Source organism: Stegostoma tigrinum, chromosome 31 (genome assembly GCF_030684315.1).
Source record: "Stegostoma tigrinum isolate sSteTig4 chromosome 31, sSteTig4.hap1, whole genome shotgun sequence".
Classification (NCBI taxonomy): domain Eukaryota; kingdom Metazoa; phylum Chordata; class Chondrichthyes; order Orectolobiformes; family Stegostomatidae; genus Stegostoma; species Stegostoma tigrinum.
The window spans coordinates 8836177-8850000 of record NC_081384.1 but is presented as its reverse complement, the minus strand read 5'-3'; the positions used below and the strand labels follow the sequence as shown (position 1 = coordinate 8850000).

General features: G+C 43.8%; 1 protein-coding gene across 6 annotated transcripts in view; it reads left to right on the top strand.

Annotated features, from left to right (window-relative positions):
* The window catches only part of LOC125466451 (SH3 and cysteine-rich domain-containing protein 2-like), a 121127-nt gene that overhangs the window by 102413 nt on the left and 4890 nt on the right, over positions 1 to 13824 (top strand). For 4 of the 6 annotated variants that reach the window (XM_048560972.2, XM_059638787.1, XM_048560969.2 and 1 more), the window contains one exon: positions 5545 to 5682. The exons of the other annotated variants lie outside the window; for them this stretch is intronic. In XM_048560972.2, the coding sequence (XP_048416929.1) occupies positions 5545 to 5682 (138 nt within the window). The remainder of the gene's footprint in view (positions 1 to 5544; positions 5683 to 13824) is intronic. 6 annotated transcript variants of the gene reach the window in all.

Sequence of the window (13824 nt, the reverse complement as noted above, 5' to 3'; positions counted from 1 at the left end):
TGCGAGGGGCAGAATGGTCTGTTCTTTCTTCTGATTGAAGTATCCAGTATTAGAAAGTAGCCAGTGTTTGCAGTGCTGTTTCTGGGTTCACCTGGTTTGTAACTGTGCCAATGACAGTGATAATTACACATAAAATAGTGTGATGCTTAACTCAGTCCCTCAAATGACTCTCACTGCTGTAACCATCAATCGCAGACCTCCAACCACCAGTAATTTCACTCCTCTCCCAACACAATCACATTTGGAAAACCAATTCTGTAATCAAGCTCTTTTATACGCAGAGAATGCAAAAACCAAACCCTTACTTCTTTAATGAAGCTTTCTAGAATTTCCACAGTGACTCCAGCATAATGGCCCCTGATTCTGTTTGCTTATAGCTGGGTTTGTAGTGGCTGAGTATATCATTCTATTTCGGCTTCATGGGATTTGAATATTTTTGTCACTTTTGATGAACAAATGTCATCCCTCCTTTATTCACAGAACCTGTGAATTATTGTGTACAAATTTAAGATAGCAGTGAATGAAATTTTCAGGCTTCTGAAAGTCATGTTAAAAGAGTTAAGCTAGTACAAAAGAATGAAGAACTGACAGGGTTTCAGGAGAAAGCAGAGTTATGATACTGCTGTTACTCCAAAGAGGTGGAACACAAGCTGGGCTAAATGGCCTCCTTCTGTGATTAAGATCCTTTGCTTGTATGACAATTAAGTTTCTCCAAAATCTATCTTGTTCAAAGTCTTATGCAGTTTCAGGGGATCTAAAACGAGATGTAGTTCCTCCTGTGAATCGGTGCAGTTGTTATCTCCTGACTTTTCCAGTATGTAATACTTATGCAGCATTTTTCCAAACATTTTGGATGTCCTCGTCACAATTTTAATCTATTATGTGCTCCCAGCGAAGCTTAGTGCCGGAAGCAGACATTCAGAACATCACTAAAAACCGAAAGAGCTGCGGATGCTGGAAATCGGGAACAAAAACAGAAGTTGCTGGAAAAGCTCAGCAGGTCTGGTAGCCCCTGTGAAGGAGAAAACAGTTAACATTTCAGGTCTGGTGACCTTTTCTCAGAACATCATCTCTTTGTTTATCATAGTGACACATCTCCATATCCAGTTCTGTGAAGCTTCTGAACCTTCCTGAGCTGGAAATCCTTCAAACTTCACTTACATAGAAACAAAGTGAGAAGACAGGAGCTGGAGTGGGTTTTTTTGTTCCTTCAAGTGTATTCCATCGCTCAATCTCAGCATTGCTGATCACCCACTCAGTCCCCTGTTTCTGCTTTACCCCCGTATCCTTCAAATCCCTTCAGCCCCATATCCAACGTCTCCTTGAAAACATTCAATGTTTTGGCTTCGACTGTTTTCTGTGGCAGGGAATTCCACAGGCTCACTGCTGTCTGGCTGGAGAAATTTCTCTTCGTCTCACACTTGCCATGCATCCTTCCTGGGTGTGTCACTTTGTGCATGAGTCTAATGCTGTCATGCTTGGCAACTGATTTACAATTGGAAATTCAAGGAAGTAAAATCAAGTGGATAATCCTGATAGGGGACTATAAGTATAAACAGTCATCGCATTAAGGTGCTCATGGTGCCATTAGCTTTTGCAAAGCACTCCACTTCAATATGGAGAGAGTGCAGAGAATACAGGAGTTGCTGTCTTTTTGGATGGTGCATTAACCCAGGTCACTTCTGCCCTCCTGTTTGAAGATGAAGGATCTTATGTCACTAATCTGAGGAAGAGCGTTGCTCGGCCAACATTCAGCCTTCAATCAACAAAGCAGATTATCTGATCATTCAGTGTTGTTTGTGTATGATTTGCTGTTGCACGTGTGCTGCCACGTACCCTACATCCCAACAGTGACTACGCAACAAAAATACAAACAGAGTGCTGGAGAAACTCAGCAGGTCTGGCAGCGTCTGCTGGGAGAGAAACTCTAAGGTTCTGAGTCCAGTATGAAGTATAGATTAGGCTTGAAATACTAACTCTGTTTCTCTCTCCGTAGATGCTGCCAGACCTGCTGAGTTTCTCCACTGTATTCATATTTCAGATCTCCAACATCTAGCCACTACATGAAAAAGGTAGCTCAGTCGCTTGAAAGTAGGTTTGAGATATTCAGTGGTCATGGAAAGTACCATATAAACACAAAAGGAGTTTGGATGCAGAATCTTTTAACAACTTTCAAGGTACAAATTGATAGATGCTTGATTACTGAGGGGTTGAAAGATTATCCGGAATATGCAGGAATGTAGAGTTGAGGTTAAAATCAGATCAGCTGCGATCTTCTTGAATGCTGGAGCAGGTTTGGAGGGCTGAGTGGCCTATTCTTGTTGTTTTGACACCCAAGGCTGTTTTCTCACTACATAAACACCTCCTTAATAGTCAGTTTGAGGTGGCTTTCTGCTGCCATTCCTGACTAAACAGTTTGGTTTCAGTCTAAGAGTAAATTACAGAGCAATGCAGCAAAGTATTGCTTCAAGTGGACAGATCATGTTTGATAAAGTCACCTCCTAGAACGATTGTTCGTGGAGCCAATGTGCCATTTTAGGTGGAAGCCTGAGTAGGGAAACAATGACTGCTCCCCTCAGTGCTCTTCTACCGCTCCCCCCCTTCCCCGGCTCCATTTCCCATTGATAGGGATCACGGGATCCTCCACATCCTGAATTTGTGAGGAGCATCATCTGCTTTGACAAGTTTCATCCTTTCCCAGACAGCCCTCCCGAGAATGCATGATTAATCCTGGTCACAGCCACAAGCAACCCAGTGGACAAATCATAGGGTTTTTCCTTTTTTGTCTTCTCTGAACAATTTTTTTGTACCTTAAGAAATTTTTTAAAATGACAGGAAATTTGGGGAAGATAGTGTTTTAATGGAGACAGGCAAGAAGGATCTAATCAATCTGTCTGTTTCTCAGTGGGAAAAGGGTTAAGTTATGTGGCTGGTCTTTGAGACAATCCCTCATGAAGATTTCAGGACAGACTGGGGCAGGTACAAAGTCACATGAGGAATCCTCCAGAATGTCTATCCAAATAACTGGTTGATGACCCAACCCACTACTGCCACATCCCCCTCCTCTACTTGTAACCTCCCCACCTTCCAACTTGTTATTTACCGTGATACTCTTTAGAATTCCAGGGAGCTATTAGATGGGATGATAACAGTGACTGATTATTTGAGTCTGATCACCTAATTAATCCTCCAGGAGCCCAGACGCTGTGTAAAGGTGGCCTGACATTTATTTCAAATTATTCACAGAGGGAGATATACAGACAGGTTGAGACATCCACTGCTCTGATTTACAGAGAGCCCATTAGTGCAGATGACAATACAAAAAACAGGCAGGACTTTTTTATCTGCTCTTGTCCTTCACTGTGCCTGTGTTATACTGTTTTGGTTCCTGCAGCATTGCTTCATTCATCACCATTCTCAACAGGTTTGCATGCTGCAACTTCACTGCACTTGGGATGCATAAACTTCATTCTATGGCATGCTGTCACTGCTCATGTCTACATCTTGCTGTGTTACTTAACAGGGCCGTGTGGTGCAGTGGCATTGTCCCTACATCTGAACTAGAAGGACTCACCTCATGGAAACATGTCTGAAATCCTCTAACCAGTTACTTTGTCGAATGTTGACTGAAATTGAGAGAGTCTCTCAAACTCCTCATATATTCTAATCGATCTAACCAGCTAATGGATGCTGACATGTAAATTTTTAAAAGTTCATTAATCCTCAGAAGCATTCCCAGTACACTTAGGTCTGGACAAACAGCCATGGCTCTGGGATGAGATTCCTACATTTGACCAGTACAGACACACTGGACTGAAGGGCAGCTGTCCATGCTACAAAACTCTGACTCTATTTTAAAATCGTCTTTGACGTTTAAAAATTCTAGCTGAGATCCCTATTTCAGAACTCCCACCATGAATTAGAATCATTTCAGGGCTAGCAGTGCTGTTGTGATTCACCTGAAAACCTGGCATTTCCAGAGGGAACCAAGTCACAAAGTAGATCTTCGGCATTCGAATAGTTCCTTTATTATCCCTGATTAAAGATGGATTTGAAAAGTTAGAAATGGTCATGTAACCAGCAATTAACTTGTTATTCCTACCCCTACACAGACAATATTCGCAGCTCGTAAACCTACAGCCCGCACAAGGAGAACCTCCCTAGAGTCGAGATGGCTTCGTATCTGTGGCCTGTTCACAGAAACACTGAGCTGTTCTGGTGCAGAAAAAAGCCAGTTGGCCCATCATACCGGCACTGGTTCACCATCACAGTCACAATTCTGAGTGAAGCTTTTTTCTCTTTCTAGTGCCATTTTGTTTCACTGTCTAATTTAATGTAGAGTTCAAACTTTTCTTGATGTTTTATGATCTTCAAATCGCTGAATAAATTGGGCAATAATGGGGTGATCCTTTGTCTTGTTATATTACAGTTTTGCCGCCTATCTTTGCTGTTCTGATATTCCAGCCTTTATTGTAAAGGCCTTCCATGTCTGTTCTGTTAAATATCAACAGTAAAGAAATGGATTCACTTCTCCATTTTACAGTACTTCCTCCCTGCTGTGAGGATAAACCTTTTTTGGGTCTTTTAATTTAACCACACTTGGCTCCATATCATATTGATGGAAATAACTATTTTAATAATGTATATTTGCTTGTTCAAAATCACCGCCTAGATGCTTAGTAAGTAATAAAATAGAATCTCTTTTTGAACTTGTGAAAGGCACTATATAAGATTACTTGAAGAGCAGTCTCGATTATGGTGTAGAAAATAGAGCAGCCAGTTTTCTGCACAGCAAGCTCCCACAAACAACAAAGAGATATTGACCAGATAATCAGCTTTAGCAATTGCTCACCGAAGGATAAATACTGGGAAGGACTACCCTGCTGTTTCTTGTAGTGTGAAAGGATCTGGGCAGGACTGCTGTGGGCTTGGAATAAAACCTCACTTGAAAGATGGCATTTCTACCTATACAGCATTCCCTCTGCACTGCATTTGACTGTCCACTTAAATTCTGTGCTCAAGACCTCACCCCCTGACATTTAGAATTGGAGGTGAATTTATGCTCGCCACTGAGCTCAGACTGAATAAAAAGTGCAGCCCACACGTCTTGCAGTTTGTTCTTCTGTTTTCATAGTACCTGCACCATCTATCCCACAGAATAAATGGGCTGAATTCTGTGGCAAAGGAACCTGAGGTGATGAAGAACAGCTCCAACTCCAAACAGTTTTATAATTGAAAAGAAATGGCAGAAAGCTTTGGACACTTGCTACTGCAGAGGAATTTTTCACAGTGGCACCTAATTGCCTACATTTGAGACGATGCAGTGAACATGTCATGTGGAAGCTTTGTAATTGGATTATTTCTCATTCTGATGTTATGTTATTCATTAAGGGAGAAACAACATGTAGCACACAGCCTGTAATATGCTTCCTGCTGTTTTAATGCTTCATTTTCACCTGGTACCTGAAGGACAGTTTGGAGAAATATGATCAACACTGGCAGAGAATCAGAGTTCTTATGCAGCTGCCTTCTACTTTGTTCCAGGGTAAAATCGGTGATAGAGTTGGCTTCTTCCCTGCCAATTTCGTTCAACGCATCCGACCTGGAGACAGAGTTTGGCAATGCAACAGAACATTCCAGGGCAGCAAAGAACAGGGTCAGTTGCCACTGAAAGAATTACAGGTCAGTAGAAGCCTCAGGAAGGTTACAGGTGGAGCCTTGTGTTGCTGTCTGGGTCCTATTGCTGGCTGCAGAGCCCTTAAGACCCCCTCATTTTTTTTTGGAAGGTCTGACAAAACTAAACCACATTGAAGCTGACCCTGGAATCAAGACCCCATGTCTCTCAGATGCTCTGCCCGAGGACTACTGCTGAAGGAGGTGCTGGTGAATGATGTTATCGCTGCTCTAGCAGTCCCGGTTAATGTGCTGTTGGCCATGGGTTCAAATCCCACCACAGCAGCTGGCAGAATTCAAATTCACTTATCAATCTGGAAGACTAGGTGGTGTAATGGTAATAATTAGTAATTCAGGCCCCAGACTATTAGCACGGGCCTGATACCCACCTTGGCAGATGGAGAAATCTGAATTCAATAAATTCTGGGTTGAAAGCTAGTCTAAGCGTTATCACTGTCATTTTGTTGTAAAACAAAATCCATTCATGTCCTTTTTTAGGAAAAAGATTTGTCATCCTTGTCTGGCCTGGCCTACATGTGACTCCAGACCTTCAGCAATGTGGTTGACCCTTAATTGCTGTCTGGACAATTAGGGACGGACAATAAATGCTGACCACCAACATCCTGTGTTTGAATAATGCTAAAGCTAGATCTAAGTCATCAATAATTTTAAACAAACACTCATTAAATTCGCCAGTGTCCCTTAGGGAAGTAAGTCTTCCATCCTTACATGGTCTGGCCTATATGTGACTCCAGACCCACAGCAATTTCAGTGACTCTTGACTGCCCTCTGAAACAGTCTGGCGAACAAGTCTTTCAGCTCATCAGCAACTGGGGATGAGCAATACATACTGGCCTCACGAGTGATGCCCACATCCCACAGAAGAATAATGAGGAATAAATGATTCTGGTACTCTATTTATAGATTTTTATCCCCCTGCTGTGGGCTGCATTATTCAGCATCTGTGAAGTGCATCTTAGTTACTAACTAAAAGCTGGACTAACCGAGTAATTACAGCTGCAAAAGTGTCCAGTTATTCACTTCTGAAATCTTCATTGTCTCCAGTTCCTGATCCCATTCAGATGAAATTGTGATAATGTAGCTGCTATTCACAATAGAAACAAGCTTCTGATCACTGACTGACAGTACAGTAGTTCATATTGCGTCCCACCTCCAATTCCGAAGCGCACCAACTCGTACAAGTGATTGAAATAAAATGCTGCAGGACTTCTGCTTCTGGGCTAGAATTGTAGTTCAAATTTATTTACAAGTGTAATAGGTAAGATGTAAGCATAGTATTATGCTGCTTGTATTTTTTAAAATATAGTTGTGCAAGGGATGAGGGCATGAGTGGCAGGGCCAGCATTCATTGCCCATTCCTATTGCTCAAAGGGAAGGTTGAGTTAACAACACTGCTGTGGGTCTGGAGCCACATATAGGTCAGACCAGGTTTGTGGATTTCCTTCCCTACAGAATATCCATGAACCAAATTGGTTGGTTTTGAGAGTTGATGCATGGTCACCATTAGACTAGTTTTTTTATTTTAGATTTTTGATTAATTCAGATTTCACCATCTGCTGTAGTAGGATTTGAATCCCATGTCCCAGAACATTTAGCTGGTGTTCTGGTTTACCAGCCCAGTGTCCTTACCATCATGCCTCTGCCTAAATAACAGTCCCATAATAATGTCACTTATTTTTATAGAAAAATGAATTTTATAATTTCCCATGAAGTTGATGAAATGGTCGAATGCATCATAAAGTATGAATCTCTTTCCTTATGGAGTCTTTCCCTTTCAAAAACAGATAGTGAGCTGTAGCTACTAGGTCAGGCATATCTACATCGAATTAGAAACAGCCCCTTTTGGAGTTATTGATGTTCAACCAGTAGCAGACAAATATTACAAAACAATATCTCTTCTTTCAACAGTTCTCCAATCTTTACAAAACAAAAACACTAGATAGAAAGTATATTTTCTTTTAGGCTATTCTCTAATTAATAATTCACTGTAAGTCATCCTTATGGAGGATCCCATCAAAAGAACAATCATCCCAAGTTTTGGAAAACCAGAAATGGGTACAAGTAACAAATTTTGGGTGATGACTAATATTGAACAGGTGGATGAGGGCTAATTGCCTGCAGTCAGCTGTTTTGTTGACTATCCAGTGACTAACCAAAGTATGTAAATTATTTCCGAAGAGTGTAGAGCTTAAATTCACTGCAGCCACTTTGTATATTCCTGAGAGTCTCATCTAGCCATATATATGGCTGTCATTCTAGCGTGGGTGGTTGGGGCATTTTATTACATTAAAGGTATATTAATGTAAGCGGTTATTCGTCAAATAGTGTAGCACAGAAAGAGGCCATCAGTCCCATCTATGTAGAAAACTTACTATTGACTGACTACCTGGCTTCTCTGACATCCTTCTGGTGCTATTACTAGCATCATCATGGCACAGAAAGAGGCAATTTATCCCTTTGAGTCTACGCTGACTCCCTTTTGAGTAATCCGATAGGCCTCGCTGCCATGCTCTATCCCCGCTGCCCCACCACTTTTGTCTCGCTGTAGTGTCCATCTGGTTTTCTTTTTATGTCTCTTACCTGTTATTTTAGAGCCGTGATGACAAACAGCTCAGACCAGATCTTTCTACTTAACACAAGTTAATATTTTTTATTACCAACAACTAGTTTGTAATCACAGGTGAACAATTATGAACCATTGACATATAACTTCAGCCCCATACCTGGAGAGACACGCACACGCGCGCACACAGGAGAAAAGAAATGGGTGTTATGGGAGGAGGGAAAGACTGGGAAGGCAGTTCAGTGACACCTGCTCACCAGGTCCAATGAGATGATCCTTTTGTTGGGACTGGCTACTCCTCGACCTTCCTTCTTCATTAACTTTCAGCTGCTCGCAGAAGGCTCTGGATGAGGTTCACAATTATGAAGGCTCTGACTTACTGGTTTAACAAAACACAGCTTGCATGCCAAGAGAGGGTAAATTGATTTCCTTCAGGTGGTTTTTACTGCAGAGAAAAGGGACAGTTCCCTCCCTGTGAGATCTGATGTCTTCTCCTTACTCCTTCACACCCAGTTATCTGGGAGCCAATCACATAGTTGTTGGCAGGCAGAAGGCCTTTGCCATCAGTAACTTGTCACCATTTCACAGACCAATCAGCTGCTTGTTGCCTGCCAAATCTATTCAAATGCACTCCCCTGGCTCCTGCTCAAATGTAACGCGATTTCCATCATCAGTTGAACAAATGACTGTGTAAATATCACTTTCAGCAGTTGTTGGGTAATTTTGCTTTTAAACATCAAGCAATCCTTCAACCATCTTTAGCCTTTTAAAACAGTTCTTCTCTCATTTCAGTCCACAATCAAACATCCAGAAAATGAAAAGATGCTGTCCTTCCATTTAAAATCATTAATTCTCTCTTCTTCCACTTTCCTAAAGGAATGCATTCCAGGCCATACCACTCACTGCATAAATAGACTTTTTTCTTGCATCTTCTCTGTACATCTTTCCCCACACCATAAATCTGTGACCTTCTACCATCTGCTAATGGGAATAACTTAACTTTATCCATTTCACCTAAGCCTCATTGTGTCAAGATTATAGACAGTTAAAAATAAAAACATCCTGTAGCACTCTTTAGCCAACTTTAATCAACAGAGAGAATGGCCCCTCAGTTGTTGCATTAAGTATAATTTATTAAATAGGAAGTTTACCTATTCAAGTTCAACTTGATTTTTGATAAATACTTGTAGAAAGGACGCAACACTGTTTCTGAACACTAAGGCTTGCTTTAAGCTCGCAAAGCAAAAATTAGAATTCTCATCTAGTGAAAATTTCTTGTGTAAAGTTCAACCATACCTTCAAGGTCAAGTGGAGGAAAATGATCTAGTATTTTTATTGCCATTTTCTTGAAGCAAATGCAAGAATAGGTACTTGATTGAATTCATTTTGTAATTTGTATACTGAGTGACAGTGAATCGGAGGAAAGGGGATGTCACAAATCATATTCTATTAATAAGCAGACTGAGGTTGAGCCATATTGTAAGGTCATCACTACAACACTCCGATTACATTTGTAATTTAAATGCCTAACCACTGACTTTGGACAAGGCACTGTGTATCTTACAGGACTCTGCAGCAGATGGTCCATTGCTGTTTTATGTAAATAGTTCTGGATCTCTGCCAGTTTTACCTACATGGTGCTGTCAAATGGTGATACAAGCCCCAGGTTCTGCTCGGAGTACAACTGGAATTGTGTAGGAGTTTAGGACACAATTCCCTGCACTCATCCTTCAGTCCCAATGGAGCTGGGTCAGAAGGATCACAGGTGTTGGTGATAATGGGAACTGCAGATGCTGGAGAATCCAAGATAATAAAATGTGAGGCTGGATGAACACAGCAGACCCAGCAGCATCTCAGGAGCACAAAAGCTGACGTTTCGGGCCTAGACCCTTCATCAGAGAGGGGGATGGGGTGAGGGTTCTGGAATAAATAGGGAGACAGGGGGAGGCGGACCGAAGATGGAGAGAAAAGAAGATAGGTGGAGAGGAGAGTATAGGTGGGGAGGTAGGGAGGGGATAGGTCAGTCCAGGGAAGACAGACAGGTCAAGGAGGTGGGATGATGTTAGTAGGTAGGAGATGGAGGTGCGGCTTGGGGTGGGAGGAAGGGATGGGTGAGAGGAAGAACAGGTTAGGGAGGCAGAGACAGGTTGGACTGGTTTTGGGATGCAGTGGGTGGAGGGGAAGAGCTGGGCTGGTTGTGTGGTGCAGTGGGGGTGGGGACGAACTGGGCTGGTTTTGGGATGCGGTGGGGGAAGGGGAGACCAACTCCCACAGCTACCTAGAATACACCTCCTCCCACACACCCTCCTGCAAAAATTCCATCCCCTATTCCCAATTCCTCCGCCTCCGCCGCATCTGCTCCCACGATAAGACATTCCACTCCCGCACATCCCAGATGTCCAAGTTCTTCAAGGACCGCAACTTTCCCCCCACAGTGATCGAGAACGCCCTTGACCGCATCTCCCGTATTTCCCGCAACACATCCCTCACACCCTGCCCCCGCGACAACTGCCCTAAGAGGAACCCCCTCGTTCTCACACACCACCCTACCAACCTCCGGATACAACACATCATCCTCCGACACTTCCGCCATCTACAATCTGACCTCACCACCCAAGACGTTTTTCCATCCCCACCCTTGTCTGCTTTCCGGAGAGACCACTCTCTCTGTGACTCCCTTGTTCACTCCACACTGCCCTCCAACCCCACCACACCCGGCACCTTCCCCTGCAACCGCAGGAAATGCTACACTTGCCCCCACACCTCCTCCCTCACCTCTATCCCAGGCCCCAAGATGACTTTCCATATTAAGCAGAGGTTCACCTGCACATCTGCCAATGTGGTATACTGCATCCATTGTACCCGGTGTGGCTTCCTCTACATTGGGGAAACCAAGCGGAGGCTTGGGGACCGCTTTGCAGAACACCTCCGCTTGGTTTGCAATAAACAACTGCACCTCCCAGTTGCAAACCATTTCCACTCCCCCTCCCATTCTTTAGATGACATGTCCATCATGGGCCTCCTGCAGTGCCACAATGATGCCACCTGAAGGTTGCAGGAACAGCAACTCATGTTCTGCTTGGGAACCCTGCAGCCCAGTGGTATCAATGTGGACTTCACCAGCTTCCAAATCTCCCCTTCCCCCACCGCATCCCAAAACCAGCCCAGTTCGTCCCCTTCCCCACTGCACCACACAACCAGCCCAGCTCTTCCCCTCCACCCACTGCATCCCAAAACAGTCCAACCTGTCACTGCCTCCCTAACCTGTTCTTCCTCTCACCCATCCCTTCCTCCCACCCCAAGACGCACCTCCATCTCCTACCTACTAACCTCATCCCACCTCCTTGACCTGTCCGTCTTCCCTGGACTGACCTATCCCCTCCCTACCTCCCCACCTATACTCTCCTCTCCACCTATCTTCTTTTCTCTCCATCTTCAGTCCACCTCCCCCTCTCTCCCTATTTATTCCAGAACCCTCTCCCCATCCCCCTCTCTGATGAAGGGTCTAGGCCCGAAACGTCAGCTTTTGTGCTCCTGAGATGCTGCTGGGCCTGCTGTGTTCATCCAGCCTCACATTTTATTATCTAGGATCACAGGTGTCCACTGGTTTTAAATATGTAGCTTGCTAAATGTAACAGGATACAATGTCGGGACCGATGCACATGTTGAACTCTTGCTTTCTCCTGTCAGCTCCCACTTGGCACCATTTCTTGAATGTAAACCTTTTCTACAGGGATACCGCTTGCAACAGTTCATATTGAGGGTTGCCACTCAGGTAATATTCTGGGGACCTGAGTTCAAATCCCACTACAGCAGATGGTGGAATTTGAATTCAATAATGGGGGGGGGAAAAAATCTGAAATTACGAGTCTAAACATGACTGTGAATCCACTGCCAATTGTGATTAAGAACCACTCTGGTTCACAGTTTCCTTACCTAAAGGACATTTGCTGTCCTTACCTGGTCTGGCCTAAGCATGACTCCAGACCCACAGCAGTGCGGTTGACTCTTGACTGCGCTCTGGGCAATTAGAATGGGGAATGAACGTTGGCCTAGCCAGTGACACCCTCATCCCATGAATGATTTAAACAATGAAGCAGGCAGTGAAGAACTGTACGGTGAGAGCATTCAAGAGGAAGAAGTGCGATATCTTGCTGCAGTTATGTAAAGCATTGGTGAGGCCACACCTGGAATAAGAACAAAGCACAGTACACGCGAAAAAGCTCTTTGGCCCATCATGACAGCACCAACAAATAACCCCATTCTAAACTTAAAACCTTTTGCTTCCTAGTGGCCCATACCCCTCTATTTGCTACCAACTCATATATCTGTCAAGATGCCTCTTAAAATACGCTACTGGATCTGTCTGCCATCTCCTGTTTTATAAAATCATGAGGGGCATGGATAAAGTGAACAGCTGGGGGCTTTTCTCCGCTTTGGCTTCAAAACTGGTTGGGTGGGCAGGGAGTTTTGGGGGACCTGAGGAGCAACGTTTTCAGAGGCTGGTGCATGTATGGAATGAGCTGGTGGAGGTGGGTACAATTACAGTATTTAAAAGACATTTGGACAGGTGCATGGGTAGGAAAGGTTTAGAGGGATACAGGCCAAATGCAGGCAAATGGGTGGAGTTAAATTTAGGAAACATGGATGAGTTGGACTGAAGGCCCTGCTTCTGTGCTGTTAACCTGTGACTTCTCCAGGGAAGACACAGATGCAGGAAAGAGATAGTATAAACTGCCGATGCTGGAGTCTGAGATAACAGTGTGGATCTGTGGAGGAGCAGGAAAGCTGACGTTTCGGGTTGGGACCCTTCTTCCGAAATGGGGGAGGGGGCACTGAAATAAATAGAGATACCGTCCCCAGGCCTACCCCTCCTCTCTCCATTTATTTCAGAGCCCCCCATTCCTCCCCCCCCATTTCTGAAGAAGGGTCCTGACCTAAAACATCAGCTTTCCTGCTCCTCTGATGCTGCCTGGCCTGCTGTGTTCCTCCAGCTCCACACCTTTGCAGGAAAACTGAGTGATTGAAAAATCATCACTTTGTTTCTTTCAAAAAATGATCATTAGTTTTTGGTGATGAAATGGGTGTGCAAGCTGCTTGAATGATTCCTAATTCGTCTAAGATAGGAATTGGCTGCAGTGCTGGATGAGCTGGGAAACCAGTCGATCGATGGCGAGAGCATGGAGTTTGGTAAGTTAGGGGTGAGGATGGAAGCCTTGGTGATTAGATCCCCTGGAACACCAGAGCTGTGATTTCCAACCTGATTTCTGTACTGAACCCGTGTTCTGTACTGCACGCCTTTATTTCTGTGTTTGGAATGATACACATCCCTGGGGTGATGAATAACACCATCATATAAACAATTGCTGGCTAAGGAAGAAATCACTTGATGTAACAGATGATCTGCCTCCCTAGAGAGATGAAACCTACAATTTCAGCACTATCTGCTTGACTTGTTTGTGCAGAACAAAAGCAGCAAAACATATGTAAAACCACAGAAGAGCCTGAAGAGGCGTGCATTACAAATCTGTACACTAATGCTTATTTCATCCAAAAAGTCCATGTAT